The sequence below is a fragment of the Thamnophis elegans genome, chromosome 6 (genome assembly GCF_009769535.1).
Source record: "Thamnophis elegans isolate rThaEle1 chromosome 6, rThaEle1.pri, whole genome shotgun sequence".
NCBI lineage: Eukaryota > Metazoa > Chordata > Lepidosauria > Squamata > Colubridae > Thamnophis > Thamnophis elegans.
Genome location: NC_045546.1, coordinates 80,960,185 through 80,980,576, shown reverse-complemented (window position 1 = coordinate 80,980,576; position 20,392 = coordinate 80,960,185). Strand labels below are relative to the sequence as shown.

The following is a 20,392-nucleotide window of genomic DNA, read 5'->3' as shown; positions in this document are numbered from 1 at the left end:
AAAAAACAAAATAAGATTTCTTCCAACAACCGGTTCTCCAAACTGCTTAGAAAGTTAACAACCGGTTCTCCCGGATAGGTGCGAACTGGCTGAATCCCACCACTGGATGTATCACTCTAGATGGGATTGACGATCAGATGAAGGCTAGCAGAAAGGAAATCTGATTAGTATTAGGCTGATAAAAGTCTGATCTACGTATAGGAGGCAGGGGGTCTTCCACATTTATTTCATTTTATTATAAATAAAATGAGCACTCCGCTTAGAGCAGGGGTGTCAAACTCAAGATCCATGTGCCACCCTCCCAGGCTCTGTTTTCAGCTGCAAGGATCTCCTGCAGCCCTCTGCCAGCGAATACGCCCCCTCCCTCCCAAGCTCCATTTTCGCTGGTAGAGGGCTGCAAGAAGCTGTTGTGGCTGAAAATGGGGCCAGGGGGGAAACCCGCTCCCCCTTCCCCGTCTCAATTTTCGCTGGCAGGGGGCTAGCAAAACAAACTAAAACAAAACAAAAGGAGAAATGTTTCCCCTTTTGCAGAAAAGGAAAGACAGAGAAAAAGAAGGAAAGACAGCATGGAAGGAAGGGAAGGAAAAAGCAAGGAAAGAAAGAAATAGCAAGGAAAGAAAAAGAAGGAAAGGGGAAGGAAGAAGAAAGGAGAAGGGAGGAAGGAAGGAAGGAAGGAAGGATGGAGATTATAATGAAAGTGGGATGGTCTGAGAGAACTCCTGCCTTAGCACTTGGCCATCACAAGTGCTCCCGACACGAGTGATGTAGAGCTGGCCATGCTCCCTGGTCATGTCCCTCAAAAGTTTTAAGGCAGCAGGTACTAACTGACCTCCAGCTGTATAAAAGAAATGTTTGATTGCATTTGAGGACCTAATGGCTACTTGCAATGTGTGATCCAGGTGTGCCTTCCATGTCCCTAGCGAGTGGAAAACCACACCAAGGTATCTAAATGTTTTAACCTGTTCCAAACTATGTCCTTCTATTTGCCAGGAATATTGGCATTGTGGTCTTTTAGCAAAAACTAAAATTTTTGATTTATCGAAGTTAAGGACCAGCTTGTTTTGCCTGCAATAGCCGAGTGTTGCCCTAATTGCTCTCTTCAGTCCTATGGGGGTTTGTGAAATGATAGCAGCGTCATCAGCATATAAGAGAATTGGCACTTTGCGTTGTGCTAGGTTAGGAGGATGGCAATCCGGGTTCTGTAAAAGGTCAATCAGGGGATTAGAAGTTGAAGAGGGAGGGGGACAGGATGCAACCCTGCCGTACCCCTTTTTGTACTCTTACTGAGCCGGTTAAACTCCCTTGGGGATTGCACCTCACTTTCAGGGTGGAATTGGCATACAATTTTCCCAGATCAAACACAACCCTGATGCAGCCCTCAATGAAATCAAGTTTGATACCCCTGGCTTAGAGCGTGGGACTCTCTTCTGCAGATGTAGAAAAACAGTAAAAAGCAATAAACGGAAGAAATGAAATGCATGAGATAAAAAAGGAAGCATAGCTAACACTAGTTTTACAACACCAAACATTCTCTGTGCATATACATGCTTTTCTGTCTTTACCAATCATTCTTGCTTCTACCATAGTTTGGGTTCTGAACCCTGGAAGCATGTCTTTTCTACCCTCTGGAACATGGTTTCTCCAGAGATCTGGGTAATTACCACTCTGCTGTTATTTAGAAAAGCCATAAAGACTATGAAGACCTGGCTCTTTAACCAGGCCTTTAGCACAGAACAGTGAGACCCCCTTTTTCAACAAATTTCTATTTTTTAATCTTTATTTTTATCGATTTTGGGGGTAATTTTTTTGTTTGATTGTTATGAGACTCGTTATTGTCAGTCAAGTGACATTCAGATTTAATTAACATTAATAGATAACAAAGTTCAAAGACTTGCAAATAGAAATAGAATGACTGTGGCAAAACAAAACAGAGATAGTACCAATAGTAATAGCTGCCTTGGGTGTAATCCCAAAACAATGGAAGTACCGCTTGAACACTATTGGCATTGACAAATTCACTACCAGTCAATTGCAAACGACTTGGAACAGCTTTCATCCTGCAACAATAGCAATAGCAATAGCAGTTAGACTTATATACCGCTTCATAGGGCTTTCAGCCCTCTCTAAGCGGTTTACAGAGTCAGCATATCGCCCCCACAGTCTGGGTCCTCATTTTACCCACCTCGGAAGGATGGAAGGCTGAGTCAACCCTGAGCCGGTGAGATTTGAACCGCTGAACTGCAGATAGCAGGCAGCTGAAGTGGCCTGCAGTACTGCACTCTACCCACTGCGCCACCTCAGCTCTTTTTATAGTATCTGTAACACCACCCAAGATCCTTGGTAAGGTCTCAATAGGCAGGCAAAATTACCAAATCCAGCTGAACATCTAGCTGACTGTGCAATGAACCATAATTTCATATACTGTCTTTTGCTCTTTAAAATCTTCTTTCTCTTTTTCAAGAGCTCATCTGTTCCAGTTAATTCAAACTTTCTCACTCTTCGGTTTTCCTCTCAACCAGGGGTAGTCAACCTTTTTATACCTCCCGCCAACTTTTGTATCTCTGTTAGTAGTAAAATTTTATAACCGCCCACCTAGTTCCATATTAATGGTGATTTATAAAGTAGGGAAGTAACTTTACTTTATAAAATTTATAAAGCAGAGTTACAGCAAACCCCTACCGCCCGCCATGAAAGCTGGAATGCCCACTAGTGGGTGGTAGGGACCAGGTTGACTACCACTGCTGTAGACCCATTCTCCCCACCTTCATAAATCATCTCATTAACTCAATGTGGACATTTAATCAATATGCAATTAAAACCCACACATTTTGGACCCTTTCTTTTCTTATTTTAGCACATACACACTTAAGGATATTACCTCTACTGCATTCAACTTACTTTTATGGTTTTTTCCCTTAACATATTAAATAGTGACTTTTTAAACAAATATTCCTTCTTTACAACATACCGTATATACTACTTAACATCTTTCTCTTAACATTTGTTAAACTTAAAATGTCTCCATCTATTTTCTCCATCAATCACAATAACTCTGGTCTCTAAAACATCAATTTTCAGATCCATTATCCTTCTTCTATCTAAAATTTGCTGCAAATCATCCAGGGTGTCATAGGCATTATTCATATATGGAAATACATTATGTGTTTACAATTTTAACCAATCACCAACGAATATCACAACAAAAGTACATTATACAACCAAGTGGACATCACATATTTTGACTTTGGTGTTATATATTAGCTGAACCTTCTTTAATGCTCACTTGTGCTTTACTTCACTTTTATGTATAACTCTTCCTGCCACTGAGCAGCCATCATTCAAAACTAAATTTAGATAGAACTTTCCATAATTTAAGCATATTCACCAGCATATACTTTCTCAAAATCATTAAGTGAACATTATTATTATTCTCATTTGTGCATAGAGTAATTTAACACTGACTTAGCACTTTGGGACATATAAGATTCTACCAGCAGCTTCGCAAAGTAGTAGAAAAAGGCAGATGATTTCCAATGGGATTACAGAATTTTTCAGGCATGTTACTAATACTTCGCTGACAATCGTTTCAGTACTGCTGTTCAATAATTAAATATATATTTTGGAATGTCATGATTTTAAAACCAAACGTGTTATTTTATTTTAGCCATAAGAAAAGGATTTTTTTAGGCATTCCATTTTTTTTTTTTTTTACTTTTAGGTATACATGAGTTTAAAATACTGATATTTTCAAGCCCCCAAAGCTTATAATAAGCTAGGTTAACTTCTCTTTTATTAGAAACTATGATCCAAGCAGCCCAATACCTATCAATTTTCTAAATTGCTAAAATAGTACGACACAAGAGAAAATAGTATGCACTGAATAATGAAAATACAATTTAAAAAACCTTAAATAAATTGTAGTGGTTAAATGAACTAAACTTAATTGGAAAAACAAAAACTAAACCCAAACTCCAACAATTGGAATGGAAAAGAAAATATCCATATAAGTATAAAGAGCTACGTGGAATTATTTTAGCCACTGAGGTTGTCATCAAACCTGAGTCATAAAGCAATGTGTCTTGTCATTTTTCAAAAATAGATAACACATATCCTCTTATGCACTTTCTAGTTATGTAGGATTATCCTCTTTGGTATACCCCGAGCCCGATAAAACCAAACCTCTGACAAATCCTATCTTTTAGGAATATAATTCAGCATCCCACTGAGACCCTTAAATCTAATATTTCTTCCCCAAATTATGTTAACGTATATATTAACTTGAAACCAAAATAAAGCTATATCCCAGAACAAAGACAAAATCTAGAGGATTAAAGAAACTTCAACTTTCTTGTATCATCAACACAAAGAGATTTAACGTCCACCCCGTTTAAAACATACTTTAAGGGTAATCAACTAAAAATAATAGTTTCTGTTAAATTATTTTCATTTTTAAACCCTAATGTCAAATTTCACATTTTGTAACAGGAAATTTTGATTGAGAAACTAGTGCAATAGCTTGATTTCTGAAGTTGTGGGTGCCCCATCACTGGAGGCTTTCAAGAACAGACTGGACAGTCATTTGTCTGAAATAGTATAAGGTTTCCTGCTGAAGAAGGGGATGGACTAGATGACTTCCAAGGTCCCTTCCAACTCTGTTATTCTATGTAGACCAGTGATAGTCAACCTGGTCCCTACTGCCCACCTGTGGGCGTTCCAGCTTTCATGGTGGGCGATAGAGGTTTTGTCCGATACTGAAGCACTTTCCTTTTTTAAATTTAATTAACTTCCCTACTTTATAAATCACCATTACTGTGGAACCGGTGGGCAGTTAGAAAATTTTACTACTAACAGAGATACAAAAGTGGGTGGTAGGTATAAAAAGGTTGGTTCACCGACAAATGCACGCTTGACAAATGTGCGTCGACAAAACCCCGGGGACAAAAGCACAAGTTCGAAATCGCACCGAAGAATTAGGACAGAAGCGCACCAACAACAGCGCGCCGACAGAAGCACACTCTAAACCTAACCCTAAAGGTAACCCTAAAGGTAACCCTAACCTAACCCTAAACCTAACCCTGAACCTAACCCTAAACCTAACCCTGAACCTAACCCTAAACCTAACCCTTACCCTTACCTTAACCGTAATGGCGCTTCTGTTGGCGCTCTTTTGTTGGCACGCCTTTGTAGCTGCGCTATCAATATCGCGGTTTTATCGACACAGTTTTGTCAGCGCACTGTTGTCGGGCACGCTTTTGTCAGGTCACGAAAAGGTTGACTACCCCTGATGTAGACCATACACTGCTTAAGCACTTCAGTAACACATGTTCTCCATTATTTTCAGATTTGAATTATACCACAATAACTTCTCATGTGCCAAATAACATTTCTCAATTACCAAATATGCTTAACAACTTTCAAAGCAGGAAACAAAAATCCTGATTTAAGTTGTCACAATTTCAACTAAGATTTAAAAGGTTTTACACATCTGTTTTACAAATGGGCCCAAAGAGGAAATCAAAGTAAGTCTCATCCCAGAAGCATATAAATGTAAGGATAAAGGCTCAATGGTAGATTAAAGTTATGATCTTCACAAGATAAATGCAATTTGCCCCCCAAAATACTCTAGGGGCGTTAGCTTTCCTAACACATTTTTGATTCACCTATTTATCTATATAAAAGACAATGAAACTTGTCAGTGAACTTCCCCTGAAATACACATAAATTTCAATATAATATTCACTTTAATATCATTAATCTTACTAAAAGACCAGGGAGTTTTGACCATGAAGTTGTTGAAATTGCATCTGTACATTTATACATATTTAATTCAACATACTGTGACAAATATTGGAAGAGGAGTAAATGCAAGTATTTTATAGACTTGGTACAAACTATAAATGCTAATCTTCTACAATTATAATGGATCCCAAATGCAACACGTTAGATTTATCACGAATAGTAAGGTTTGCAGAATCACCGTATGCAGTGGTGGCTTTCAAAAATTGTTCGAACCTACTCTGTGGGTGTGGCCTCCTTTGTGGGAGTGGCTTGCCGCCCATGTGACCAGATGGGAGTGGCTTGCCGCCCACGTGACCGGATATGAAGATGCTGATGACACTTGTCAGAACCACCTTAAATTACCTCACACACAGCCCTGGCATACATAAGAATATGATGTAAACTTGTTTTTTAAAAGGCATCTTTGGTTTGCGTTAAAACAACTTCAACACACGCAATGTTCCGATTGCACCACAAACGCAGTAGTCATCCTTACCTTTCAGAGGCACTGAGTTTTATAAATAGGAGCATGATAGTGTAGAATAATCCTATCCAAGGACCAGTGGTGGGTTTCAAAAAAAATTTGGAACCTCTTCTGTAGGTGTGGCCTGCTTTCCGGGTCCACTGGTGGAACCTCTTCTAACCGGTTCGGTAGATTTGACGAACCGGTTCTACCGAATAGGTGCGAACTGGTAGGAACCCACCTCTGACCGTATGGCATGGGAGATGGATTTAACCCACTTTTTCCAAACTGGGGCCAAATTGGTATCTTTTTCAAGTGATATGACAGAAAACCTAAATATCTACAGTTTTACATTTACCTTTGCAGTTATCTGGAATTCTTCGTGTTCTTTCAACAGCTCTTGAGTATGCTGGATACTTGAGCCAGTGGAAGTGTGTGTGGATAAATAAAACTCTCCATTATCATGGATCCATTCAAGAGCCTAAGAAGACAATTGAAGAAGAAAAATTAAATAACTTCTAGGAGAAACAACCTGACCATTTCCCAACAACAGATTATTTATTCAAATTCTGGGTTTTTTTGTCTTGTCCTGTTTCTCCCTTGCATCATTCAAAAATATTCAAATTATATTTTTGTCACAATCTGGAAGTATTTTTTCTCAAGACAAAAGATTGTAATTATCTCAACCGAGTTTACTTCTAAGTAAATACCTTTAGGGCTGTTATGCCCCCCCCCACACACACACACCCAACATAAAAGATGAGATATTAATCTTTACAAAATTCTCAGTGAACAGCCAATTCCATTAGTTGTGATGCCAAACCAAAACAGAATATACTAGTATACAGAAAATTATACAGAAAAAGGTGGTGCAGTGGTTAGGGTGCAGTACTGCAGGCCACTTCAGCTGACCATTATCTGCAGTTCAGCGGTTCAAATCTCACCGGCTCAAGGTTGACTCAGCCTTCCATCCTTCCGAGGTGGGTGAAATGAGGACCCAGACTGTGGGGGGCGATATGCTGACTCTGTAAACCGCTTAGAGAGGGCTGAAAGCCCTATGAAGCGGTATGTAAGTCTAACTGCTATTGCTAAAAACAGCTGAACACCAATTACAGTGTAACTGAAGTGCAATACAAGTAACCGGAAAATGATTTGGACAAAAAATAATCACTGAAATCAACAATTGTTCATTAGTTGATAAATTCTCAATAAGCACAGCAATATCCTACCTAGCTGACCAAAGTCTGCCTATTATGTCATGATGGTCATAAAAACCAACCCAATGTTACATTTTTTGTGACACTTGTTAAGTGAATGAGGAGGTCATAAGTGCAAACACTTTGTTTGCTACGGGTGTGATTTTGCTGAAAATTGGAATTTTCAATGGATAGATGGAGGTAAACAGTCCTGCATTTTTATGCAGGAGAGAAGGATGGCTGTGTGTGTGTGTGATTGATCTGTGATTGCATCTCTAATATTGCTATGAATCTATAGAATGGAAGGTGGTCTGGTGATTTTATAGCAATAGCAATAGCAGTTAGACTTATATACCGCTTCATAGGGCTTTCAGCCCTCTCTAAGTGGTTTACAGAGTCAGCATATCGCCCCCACAGTCTGGTTCCTCATTTCACCCACCTCGGAAGGATGGAAGGCTGAGTCAACCTTGAGCCAGTGAGATTAGAACCGCTGAACTGCAGATAACAGTCAGCTGAAGTGGCCTGCAGTACTGCACCCTAACCACTGCACCACCTTGGCTCTCTTCTCTTGTTGTTTTTCTTTTGTGTTGCACAGAATGCTAAAAGGTATTCCCCAAACTTTCATTTTTCTTTGCAAGGAATCTGGGAGGAAGTTGTTGGGGTTGGGGGAGGGGGGGGAGACATATTTGAGAAAACCGTAGTGACATAATGTTTTGTTGGTTATTTTTGAATGACAGCTGGAGGAAGAATTCTAAGATATATGGACATCCCAACTCAACTATTATCAATAAAGAGAGTCCCTGACCTGTTTAGCGCTTCTTTCAAAGACTACATATTGCTGGCATTGGTCAAGCCGTCGTTTTCTCATCGTCCAGTAGTGTAGGACACGATTTTCTCGCTGGAAAAGCTCATTCAGGATATCTGCCAGGTGAGAAATTATTAAAGGACATATTATGCACAAACGCATAATTTAAGCACTTATAACGATAAACATACACAATGTTTGCAAATATTAATAAAAGACCCAAACTCACTTTTGACCTGCTGTTCAGGAGCCTTGATGTGAGTCACCATCCCTGGCATATTTACACTATTCCTGTGCAGGTATTTCAGGAACACATCTGCGTTTCTCCGAGCCAATGTGCAAGCCTACAAGGGGCAAGACAGATGCATCAACCGAAAAGGATCAAAATAATGCAGACATCGTTATTCTGAATCATTGAGAAAAGATTTGTTTAAGCAAACGATGGGACTGTTGAAGGAAAACAACTTTATAACAGCACCGCATGCTTATGTCTTTGCATGCTGCCTTTTATTATTTTTACAAATAACTCCAGGCGCAAAGAAATCCAACACACTTTCCTTGTCCTTATTTGCTCCACAACAACAACATCAGGTGGGTTGGTCGGAGAGCGAGTGACTAGCCCAAAGTCACCCAGCTGGTTTCATGGTTAAGGCAGGACATGAACTCATCATCTTTCTCTTTATAGCTTGAGGCCTTAACCACTAGACCAGGGGTATCAAACTTGATTTCACTGAGGGCCGCATCAGGGTTGTGTTTGACCGGGGGCGGGGAGGGGGGGCAGCTCGACATCACTTGTGTGATCAAATGCCACTTTTGCTAGTAATTTGTTTTGCTAGCACTCTTCATAATGGTTGGCAGGTAGCCCTCCCAGGCTCTATTTTTGCCTGCGATGGCCTCCTGAAGCCCTCTACCAGCGAAACCGGAGCCCATCCGGGCTGTGCACGGCCCCCACAATCTCTGTTTTCACTGGCAGAGGGCTGCAGGAGGCCGTCGCAGCCGAAAAGGGAGCCCAGGAGGGCCACGTATGACCCTTATGAGCTCCATTTTCAGTGGCAAAGGCACCGTGGGCCAGTCCGTCGCTGTTTCCAGGGCAGCCCTGCAGGCCAGATCGAAAGCACCCCTTGGGCTGGATTCGGCCCATAGGCCTTGAGTTTGATACCCCTGCACTAGAACATACTGGCTTTCTTATTACGCATATTTTTGCTAACATCTACAATTTGCCAGTCAGGTAGCAAGATAACATTAATACATTGGCTACAGCATACAAGACACATAGAGGAGAGAGAGAGGGAGGGAGGGAGGGAGAGGGAGGGAGAAAGAGAGGGAGAGAGAGGGAGGGAGGGAGAGAGGGAGGGAAAGAGGGAGTGAGAGAGAGGGAGGGGGAGAGAGAGAGAGGGAGGGGGAGAGAGGGAGGGAGGAGAGGGAGGGAGAGAGAGAGAGGGAGGGGGAGAGAGGAGAGGGAGGGAGAGAGAGAGAGGGAGGGAGAGAGGGAGGAGAGAGAAAGAGGGAGAGGGAGAGAGAGAGGAAGAGAGAGAGGGAGGGAGGAGAGAGAGGGGGAGGGAGGGAGCGGGAGAGGCTTATTATTTCAATTGGATCAGTTTATAAACAGCAAGAATACTAAGAATACTAATACAGAAGATTCAGAGTTCATTGCCCAGAACAGTGTTTCCCAATCATGGCAACTTCCAGATGAGTAGATTTTACATCCCTGAATTCTTTGAAATGGCCAGACTAGCTGAGAAATTCTGGGACTAGAGAATCGACGTCTCTGAAGGTTAGGAAACATGAGCACAGAGGAACAAAACCATAAAAACATCCAAACATATTTTAACGTAGTCAAACTAAATAATTTAAGTGCCAACATGACATATATAGCCAGTTAAAACAGCATCAAAATTAATCTTTTCAAACTAAAACCGCCGATAAGAATTGACTGACATCGACGGAACGTACCAAAGTACGCAAGTTGTAATCATCCAGGATAAGAGTTTGATATGAGTCATTTTTTGAGTAACCTTTTTAATACTCTTCTGAATAAAACAGTTCAAATATTTGATGTCCTCTATTTGATGCCTCTTTTATACACAAAAGAGCAGCTGCTGAAATCGTGACCAACTTCACAGTTATGGCTTTCTTAATAATTTTAGTACATTTCGTTTCTTCTCCGAGATTCTTTATAGGCGTATTGAATGTGCTAATTCAGTGTTTCTCAACCTTGGCAACTTGAAGATGTCTGGACTTCAACTCCCAGAATTCCCCAGCCAGCAAATGCTGGCTGGGAAATTCTGGGAGTTGAAGTCCAGACATCTTCAAGTTGCCAAGGTTGAGAAACACTGTGCAGCTAATTCACCTCCATTGTATCAACAAAGACATTCTTCTTACTCAAATCTAATGTTAGATCTATACTCAGAATTGGTACATAGATTCCGTGGATCTAAATACCTAATTCTAGCAGAAAGTTTATTTTTAAAAGGAGGGAATGATGGTGACAGTTGAATTTAACGACTCTGAAGGTTCTTATCCTCCATTCAACTAAGGAATAAAAATGACCATATTAAATGTGTATGCCACGCTGGATACCTTACAACAAACAGTATTTCTGGTTTATAACTCATAAACTCTTGTCAGAATAAAAGATTCTTTTGTTATTCCTTTTTGAAATCTTTTATATAGAGCCAGCTATTATTTTGTGCAGTGTTTCCTGAGCCGTTCAAAACTATGGCACAAATGATAACGCTACAGAACTAATATTTTTAATAAGGAATCTCTATTTAAAAGTAGGCTCCGTCACTGCCCTTCTTATGGATTTTTAAAAAAATTCTCCAGTGGTTTCCCATCCATAAACTAACCAGTTTGGGTCTGTTTATCTTTTTTAAACATCAGTCTAGTTTTGTGCGATGCTATCATCTCTCGTAAAGATAATTCAAAATGGTTTTTTTAAATAACTAAAGGACTGTAGGTAGTTAAAATAAAGGTTTTTTTTTCTGGAAGATTAGCCAAACCAATGTGACAATAGTTGCAAAGTCTTTTTTTCAGCCTACTTTTTGCACCTTTCAGCCACAGCTGAGAGCAACTTTTGCATCTCATTTGGAAACAATAGCAATAGCAACAGCAGTTAGACTTATATACCGCTTCATAGGGCTTTCAGCCCTCTCTAAGCGGTTTACAGAGTCAGCATATTGCCCCCAACAACAATCCGGGTCCTCATTTTACCCACCTCGGAAGGATGGAAGGCTGAGTCAACCCTGAGCCGGTGAGATTTGAACAGCCGAACTGCAGAACTGCAGTCAGCTGAAGTAGCCTGCAGTGCTGCATTTAACCACTGCGTCACCTCGGACACAGAGTATGGAGGAAGAATGGAGAGGTCAATCAAGCACAGTAATCCCACGGTCATTGAACCAGGTTTTAGTGCTTTTGGCAAAAGTTGCTCTCATCAGAAAAGCGGAGTTTGGACCACTGAGCAACAGGACTTTGGACCACTGTGCTTCATTAAGACCAGGGTCAACACAGCCGTCTACCAGGAGATTTTTGGAGCACTTCATGCTTCCTTCCGCAGACGAGCTTTATGGGGATGCTGGCTTCATTTTCCAGCTGCCCACACTGCCAAAAGCACCAAAACCTGGTTCAATGACCGTGAGATTACTGTGCTTGATTGGCCAGCAAACTCATGTGACCTGAACCCCATAGAGAACCTATGGGGCATTGCCAAGAGAAAGATGAGAGACATGAGACCGAACAATGCAGAAGAGCTGAAGGCCACTATGGAAGCATCCTGGTCTTCCATAACACCTCAGCAGTGCCAGAGGCTGATAGCTTCCATGCCACGCCGCATTGAGGCAGTAATTGCTGCAAAAGGGGCCCAAATCAAGTTCTGAGTACATATGCATGCTTATACTTTTCAGAGGTCCAATATTGTTCTATGTGCAATCCTTGTTTTATTGATTGCATGTAATATTCTAATTTTCTGAGATGGTGGATTTGGGGTTTTCATGAGCTGTACGCCATAATCATCCCAATTATGACACATCACAGCTTGAACTATCTTGCTTTGCATGTAATCTTATGTCATATATTGGTTTCCCCTTTTAAGTTGCATTACTGAAATAAATGAACTTTTGCACCATATTTTAATTTTTCGAGTCTCACCTGTATATTCTTGCCACGAAGGGCTAAGGCAACTAAAAATTATTTTTCCATTTCCAAACAAGACTCTCTCTTCCTTCCTTCTTATTCTGTAATCTTTCCAATTTTCAATCCTCATTTTTCCTGCTCTTTCCTCAATTAAAAACAAGTAGTTGTTCCCACTCTAAGTAATTCAGCACACATGGATAAAACCGTACTAGAAAACTGCTTAGAAGAACAGCTGCCGTTGTATGCTGTGCCTATCCCTTTGACCAGGGGTATCAAACTCACGTTGTCACGGTGGCGTCATGTGACATATCAAGACTTTCCCCCACTTCGCTAAACTCGGCGTGGTCAGCAGAAGATACCGAGCACACAAGGCCAAGGAGCCTTCATTAGGCTCTGGATGTGCAGGGAATTATGCCTAATAAAACACTGGAGAAATGTACACTGGAACTGTCACCATTACCTTCAAGAAGGCCTCCTTTTGTTCAAGGTGTTTGCTAATCATTGGAGTCACGTGGTCTGTTTCAGAGTTGGGGCCCAGTTTATCAGCGCCTCCACACCAGTCTTCTTCTCGCTTGTATTCTTGCTCCAAACTTTCCAGCACACTGCACACCTATCAGCCAACAGGTTGAGGAAGGATGGAAGGAAAAGGGATCATTTCTACACAACCCACGATCACAACTCGGTTTGCCAGCTTCTTTGAAAATCGCAAGCATTTGATCAGCCCGACCTATTTGATATGTGCAACTTATCCAATTCATGGTATGCATAAATAAGCATACAGAAGTAATAGAATCTCAAAGAGGATGGAGGGATAATTGGCTTGCTTTTAACTGCTGTAAAGGTTGGAAGCCACTTCTTTAATTATCTTTCTCTTTTCTTTCTTTTTTTAAATAAATTTTTATTTTAAACACATCAACAAAACAAACACGTGACTTAAGACAACATAGGAACAAGAAGTTCCATCGTATATCATACCGCAGTTCCGTATCGGTTTCTTTGCAGTTAGTGTTTTCCCTTCTATACATTTCTATCTTGCATTCATGGTCCCCTTATTCGTTATCCATTTTTATGTACTATTCTATATTTATTTATACTTAGCTATTTATAACCAAATATTGTTTACCTCTATTGTGCTTTATATTCTTACTGTCATTATTCTCTTACATACTATTATAGGTATACATTCACATAGTTATTATTCTTTTTCTTTGCCATTCTTATACTATTGTTATTCCATTTCAAAGGTTATAAGGTATAGTTTGGATTGTTTTGTTTACCATCCCTAGCGCCTGTTGTGACACCACCTTATTTTCTCTTTCTTTTCTCTCTCCCTTCCTTCTCTACTTCCTTCCTTCCTCTCCTTCCCTTCTTTCTTCCCTTACCTCTCCCCTACTCTTACCCTCTCTTTCTTTACTTGTATTGTCCCTTACAATTTTTCTTTTATCTTTCCCCTAACTTTTCTTTATGTATGTTTTCATGTTTATCTTTTATTCATATCAAAAACTTCAATAATATTATATTTTAAAAAAGAATTAACTCTGATCAATGCATATTATTACATGACATAACATTGCTGGGTTCACCGACAAATGCGCGCCTGACAAAACGGCAAAATCGAAAGCGCGCCCAATAAAGCGCGTCGACAAATGCGCGCCGACAAAAGCGCGCCATCGAAAACAACGCGAAAACAACGATAACAACGTTAACAACCCTAACCCAAAAACCCTAATCACGCTTTTGTGGGCGCAGTTTTGTCGGCGCGCTTTAGTGGGCGCGCTTTCGACTTTGCCGTTTTGTCGTGGCGGTTTTGTCGGGCGCGCATTTGTCGGGTCACGCATTGCGTGGACTTGGCTAAGAAAAAATAGACTCTGCTACTGGCTGAGTCCATGGTACCTCTGGTTGCCAAAGTATGGAAGTAAAGCAAATGGACTGATTCTGTAAGTGGGATTCATTTCAGCTGGGAATCTGTGTGTCAACTAACCCTCAGTCTTCTAGCAAGGAAGACTCCTGGCCCCTTGTTTTAGTAGGGGTATATTTTACTAAGGCTTAAATGGTTATAGAAGTAGCGGAGTTGAATCTGGCGTTTTGGCATGTAAAACAATAAATTAGCTTTCCCTTTCCCCTGGCCATCCCCATTATCAACTAATGTCCAACTGGGTGCTTGTATATTGTTTGGTTAATGGACCCACAGTTCTTTCCAGCTCTGCATTCCAATGAGTGGCCTTGGGCTGTCTGGTGTTTCTCACATGTGGAGCTGGCACTGCTTGGTTTCTATTCCCCTACTAATTTCTCCCTACATTGCAATCCTCCCCCCCCCCCCCCGTTGCTAATGTCAGGCTGTCAGCTTGTGATGCTTGGCTAGCAGAATGGCAGCCATGATACTGTGTAAGAAACTTTTATAATAGTGTAATGTTTAACAGCAGGAGCCGTTGGAGCTGCCACCAGACTCCGACAGCGAGGGGGCCCTATGAGTCAGCTCTGGAGGATGTGGAGGACCCTGGACAGGGTTCCGACTCCGAGCAGGGCGCAGAGAGGCTGGTTGGCCCACCAGGAGGCGCCTGAGCCTTGGACCAGTCGGGAGGAGACAAGGGAGAGTGATCCAGAAGCCAGCAGTGAGTTGTTCCTGGATGCACGCCATCGAAGAGCTAATAAGAGTCAGGAGCAGTTGCGCAATTACAAGAGGTAATTGCGCTCAGCTGGTGGTCATTAGGCTCCTCTCCAGACTATAAAAGGACTGCTTGTGCACACGCCCCTCTTGCAGAAGTCAACGCAGGAACTAATGTCGGAGAACATTATTGTGAGTTTGGCAGGCTGGATTGCTGCCACGGCTTATCTGTGCTGGATTGCTGCCCAAGCTTGTCTGTGCCAGTTTGCTGCCAAGGACCTCTCTGTCTGTTAATTAAATGCCGTAACTTATCTTTGGCTCGGAGTGTGTTGGTGTGGGACGAGGGGGGTCAGAACAGTTTAAGATGTTTAAAACTGTTACATTCCTGGATTAAACAAATATCTGCGCAAACCTACCTGCTCTGATGTTTTGTAAAAAGCCACGGAGGCATTGACAAGTTTGAGCCGATCTTCCATCTTGAGCATCAGCTGCTGCCAATGAGAGGCCACCTTTTCAGCACAATCCCTGATCATGTCCATGTCATAATGATTAGCCTGCAGCATTGCCTCAGCTTTCTGCTGTACTTGGAGGGGCACTCTGGTGAGTTTTCTGAGGAAATGTAAATAACACCATTAGGTTCATAAACACGCGGTATTTTCAGCATTTTCAAAGAGGCTTATGTCAGCTCTATCATGTCTCAATTTTATCGGGGAACTAGGTGATCAGTTATTCCAGGTCTCCCTTAGGCCTGGAAGCCAGACAGTCATTCTCTCAGCCCAATTCACCTCACAGAGTTATTGCTGTGGAGGAAAACGGGAGGAAGGGAATGTTATGTATATATAGTACATATACATACACAATGTATCAATTGTATAGATAAAAGTGGCATATACTCTAGTAAATAAATAAGCATCAGGCCGACACATACACAGTGCCGGATTTTCCTATAGGCTAACTAGGCTTCAGCCTAGGGCCTCAAGATCAAGAGGGGCCTACATTCAAATTGTTAGCAAAATTAAAATTACACTATTCTAAAAACAGTGAACACTAAAACACTGGACCGAAAAGAAGGAGAAATTCTACGCATATGACTAATAAACAAACATAAAATGTATTGGTTAAGATCGTTCCAGCGCCGCGGCAGTTGGGGAGCCCGCCCACGTTCCCGGGCACCGGCGGTCGGGCGAGAGGCGCGGCCGCTCCAGTAGCCGCCCCGTCGACATGGAGCCCACCAGCGGCCAGGCAGGTGAGGGGGCCGAGCCGGGCAGCTGAGCGCAGCAGGGGAGGCGGCTGGCCTCGCTGCCTTTGCCGCAGAGCAGAGCCGCCCTCCGTCGGGAGGCCATCTATATATCTATTGATATATATCACAGTAATGATGTATTTTATTGTCTCTCATGTAATTTACAAACTTAAAATGGGAGGTGAAAGGGCCGCATAAGTGGAATAGCCTAGGGCCTCTTTTCATCTAACTCCGGCCCTGCACATACACCTTACTATTAACCTATTTTAATAAAATTCTGCTCTTCTGCCGTACCTTCCTTATCATGGGCAAAACTTCTGAGATAAACAGTTAAGAGATAGTGTTCTCTGCTCACCGATTGACTGGATGAGTACATTTCAACACATTCCCCCAATCACATGGGATGACCAAGTATGGTCCCTTGTCTTTATTTAGATTATAAAGCAGTGTGTGACTGCAAGACCAGATGAGCTAATTGTACTTTATTATAAGACTACATTAACTGAATCTGGCAAGTTGGAAAGTACAAATTTCTGGCTGTCTCCTTACAGTTGGGAGGGTGTGAGGGAAAGTCCCTTCTGTGCCTTCTGCAATCCATCTCTCAAAGTCTTTTTCATCGCGGCATGACAAAACCGCGCTCGACTAAGCGCGCACCGATTAAACCGCGTCGCTGACATCATCAACAGGGCGACAACAGCCAGCGCGGAGAAAGAAGGGCGCTTTAAATAGGCGCTTTGAAGCAGCCGATTCAAGTTAAGGTAAGGGTTAGGTTTAGGGTTAGGTTAAGGGTTAGGGTTAGGTTTAGGGTTAGGTTAAGGGTTAGGTTTAGGGTTAGGTTAAGGGTTAGGATTAGGTTTAGGGTTAGGTTTAGGGTTAGGGTTAGGGTTAGGGTTAGGTAAGGGTTAGGTTTAGGGTTAGGGTTAGGGAGGTTAGGTTTAGGGGTTAATTTTAGGTTTAGCGTTTACAGCGTGCTTCTGTCTCCGCGCTGTTGTTGCGCTGTGATGACGTCAGCTACGCGGTTTCGTCGAGAGCCCTTTAGTCGAACACGGTTTGTGGTGGAACCCTTTTTCATATACCACTTGCCCACATATAGAGAATAAAATGGAGAGGAAGTTCACAGCATAAATGTGCTTTCCTGTTCTTCATTCAAATAAGTCCCTCAACCCAAGACAGGGATGAAGAGATTATGGAATTTACAGAGACAGAACGAAGGCAGATCTTATTCCTAATGAGATTAGAATTCCTCTATTACTTATATCAAGGAGCATGAGCGCCCAGCCCTGATTCAAAAACATGGTTAAATGTTTGTTTTACGAGATGATCCAACTCACATCAATTTGCAAGTATATCAGCAGCTTTTTGCTGAAGAGACACTGGTGCATTTGCTTCCAATATTAGTTCTATTTCTATGATATAGCAATAGCAGTTAGACTCATATACCGCTTCATAGGGCTTTCAGCCCTCTCTAAGCAGTTACAGAGTCAGCATATTGCCCCCAACAATCCGGGTCCTCATTTTCACCCACCTCGGAAGGATGGAAGGCTGAGTCAACCCTTGAGCCGGTGAGATTTGAACCGCCGAACTGCAGCTTAGCAGTCAGCTGAAGTGGCCTGCAGTACTGCACTCTAACCACTGCGCCACCTCGGCTCTAAAAGGGATATGGGATTCAGCTAGGCATACTATGTTTACCATGGCAACATAAACTTGGGCAATACGTCATAAATGAAATTATAACGTAGAAATATCAATACTACAGAAGTGAAGGTAATTTTAGCCTAGCGCAGTTGATTATTGGTGACCTCGTCAACTAATTTTAAGATGTTTGCTCCATAGTTGCGCCATCTAACTTGATATTTTTCTGCACATACTGACAGCATTTCAAGCAGGCACAGCTGGAGAAGCAAAGCAGATGGCCCCTCTATCTAACGATTTCAAATCCTATTTCTCATAGTTGGCGAGAAAAGATGATGTACCGTTTGTAGCAACTATGAGCAAATGCAACAAAACAATTTCTTTACACACAGCTGTATAGATGACTGATGGCTATTGCTCCTCGTGACCCGTCAAAACCGCGCTCGACTAAGCCGCGCCCGATTAAACCGCGTCGCTGACGTCATCAACAGGGCGAAACAAACAGGGTTTAGGGTTAGGTTTAGGGTTAGGTTAAGGGTTAGGGTTACGTTTAGGGTTAGGTTAAGGGTTAGGTTTAGGGTTAGGTTTAGGGTTATGTTAAGGGTTAGGATTAGGTTTAGGGTTAGGTTTAGGGTTAGGTTAAGGGTTAGGTTTAGGGTTAGGTTAAGGGTTAGGTTTAGGGTTAGGTTAAGGGTTAGGATTAGGTTTAGGGTTAGGTTAAGGGTTAGGATTAAGTTTAGCATTAGGTTAAGGGTTAGGTTTAGGGTTAGGTTAAGGGTTAGGTTTAGGGTTAGGATTAGGATTAGGTTTAGGGGGGTTAGGTTTAGGTTTAGGGGTTAATTTTAGGTTTAGGGTTTACAGCGTGCTTCTGTCTCCGCGCTGTTGTTGCCCTGTTGATGACGTCAGCTATGCAGTTTAGTCGAGCGCAGTTTTGTGGTGGAACCATTGCTCCTTATGCAGACTGTGGCAGATTTATGAAAAATCAATCACACGGGATAATTCTGCCTCTGGACCAACTGCTCATGTGGGAGGGCAAGAATCTGTTTAGATAGAATCTGGCATATTAAAGTGGTGCACCTAGCATATATTAAACATGAACAAATATATAATTTTAAGTCCATATGTCAAAAGTTGCCTTTACACGGACTACAAAATGAAATTTAATAGAAAAAAAAATACTGTTACCTCTATTGCATGCTGGAACTGTTCATGTTCTCGCTGCAGTTGCTCAGCTTCCTGTAATGAACTAGCTGTAATTAAGCCAGCATTTAACATGGATTCTCCATTTCGGATCCAGCCCAATACCTAAAACAAAATGCAAGAACAGGAACAATATAGAACTTTCTCTTCTACATTTCAGCAGCGCAAATCAATCTTACAATTAGTATTATCCATTTTCTATCAATAAACAGTCCCGGGAATGCCTTAATTAAGGCATTCTGGATAAAAATATGGGGGTCATGCAAAATATTTTTAAAAGAAGGATAAAGTTTATTCCTCAGTTATTTTTACTAGGTATATGTACTGACTTTACAGTGGTAGAGACTAATTTGATTCTGCACCTAATAACTGCAGCAAGACTGTTGGTGGTGCAATACTGGAAGAAGGAAGACTTGCCTACAATCCAAGAATGGACATTGAAAGTCACAAACTTAGCCGAGATGGCTAAAATATCGGCATATCTTAAAGATCATTCAAATGAGAGATATAAACGAGACTGGAAAAAATGGATTGACTATATACAAAATAAATACGGGACCAAGAAATTCCAGTTAGCCTATGCTTAAGATCAGAAATGATTTAAACTGTTAAAAGTTAGTTCAGTAAGAAGAAGCTAAGGTCAATGTAGAATGTCATTAATTCTTAATTTTTTTTCTCAATAGATTTTAGACTGTGTTAGTTAAAAATCCATACCGTGTACGGGTTCTGGGAAGTCGGGGGGGGAAGGAGGAGGGGGGTTGGGGGGGTGGAGGGAGGAGGGGCACACAAAAAAAAATTGTACTTCAATGTCTTAATGATTGACGAATGATGAAATATTTGTGTTTTTTAAAAGAAATAAAATAAATATTTGTGATGAAAAAAATAAACAGTCCCGGGCAGGGGAATACCATTTAAAACACTCAACGAATAAAAATGTACTGTATTTTTTTTAAAAAAGAAGCTTTAAAGATGGCAGATATGTTTCATATTGAATGGGGACTGGGGTGAGGAATTATTTTAATTTCATCTCTTTTGGTAACTTTTCTAAAATTCGGGACACTGGGCTGATTAGGGTACTATTCCCCCTTTCAACTTACTTCTTGAAACCTACCTTACCATTACGTTTAAAGTTTGTGAATCAGGATTCTGAAGCGTCCCTTATGTAAAAGTAACGATGATTAGATGTTATGAACATATGACATGATTAAATGTTCTGAATATCAGGAAGGGTAACACAAATTCAAGAAAGGGAATGAAAAGACTTCGCTAGATTTTTCAAGCTTTACACCTGACAGAAGGGGACACCGAATTATGTGCAATCCTAGAGAATTATCATTTGCAA

At 41.4% G+C, this 20,392-nt stretch overlaps 1 protein-coding gene across 1 annotated transcript in view; it reads right to left on the bottom strand.

Moving 5' to 3' along the window:
• The window catches only part of TRIO (trio Rho guanine nucleotide exchange factor), a 325,986-nt gene that overhangs the window by 114,461 nt on the left and 191,133 nt on the right, over positions 1-20,392 (bottom strand). Inside the window, exons 20-21 of the mRNA XM_032219436.1 lie at positions 8,243-8,358; positions 6,600-6,722 (exon numbers count right to left, since the gene is read on the bottom strand). Coding sequence (XP_032075327.1) covers positions 6,600-6,722; positions 8,243-8,358 — 239 coding nt within the window. The remainder of the gene's footprint in view (positions 1-6,599; positions 6,723-8,242; positions 8,359-20,392) is intronic.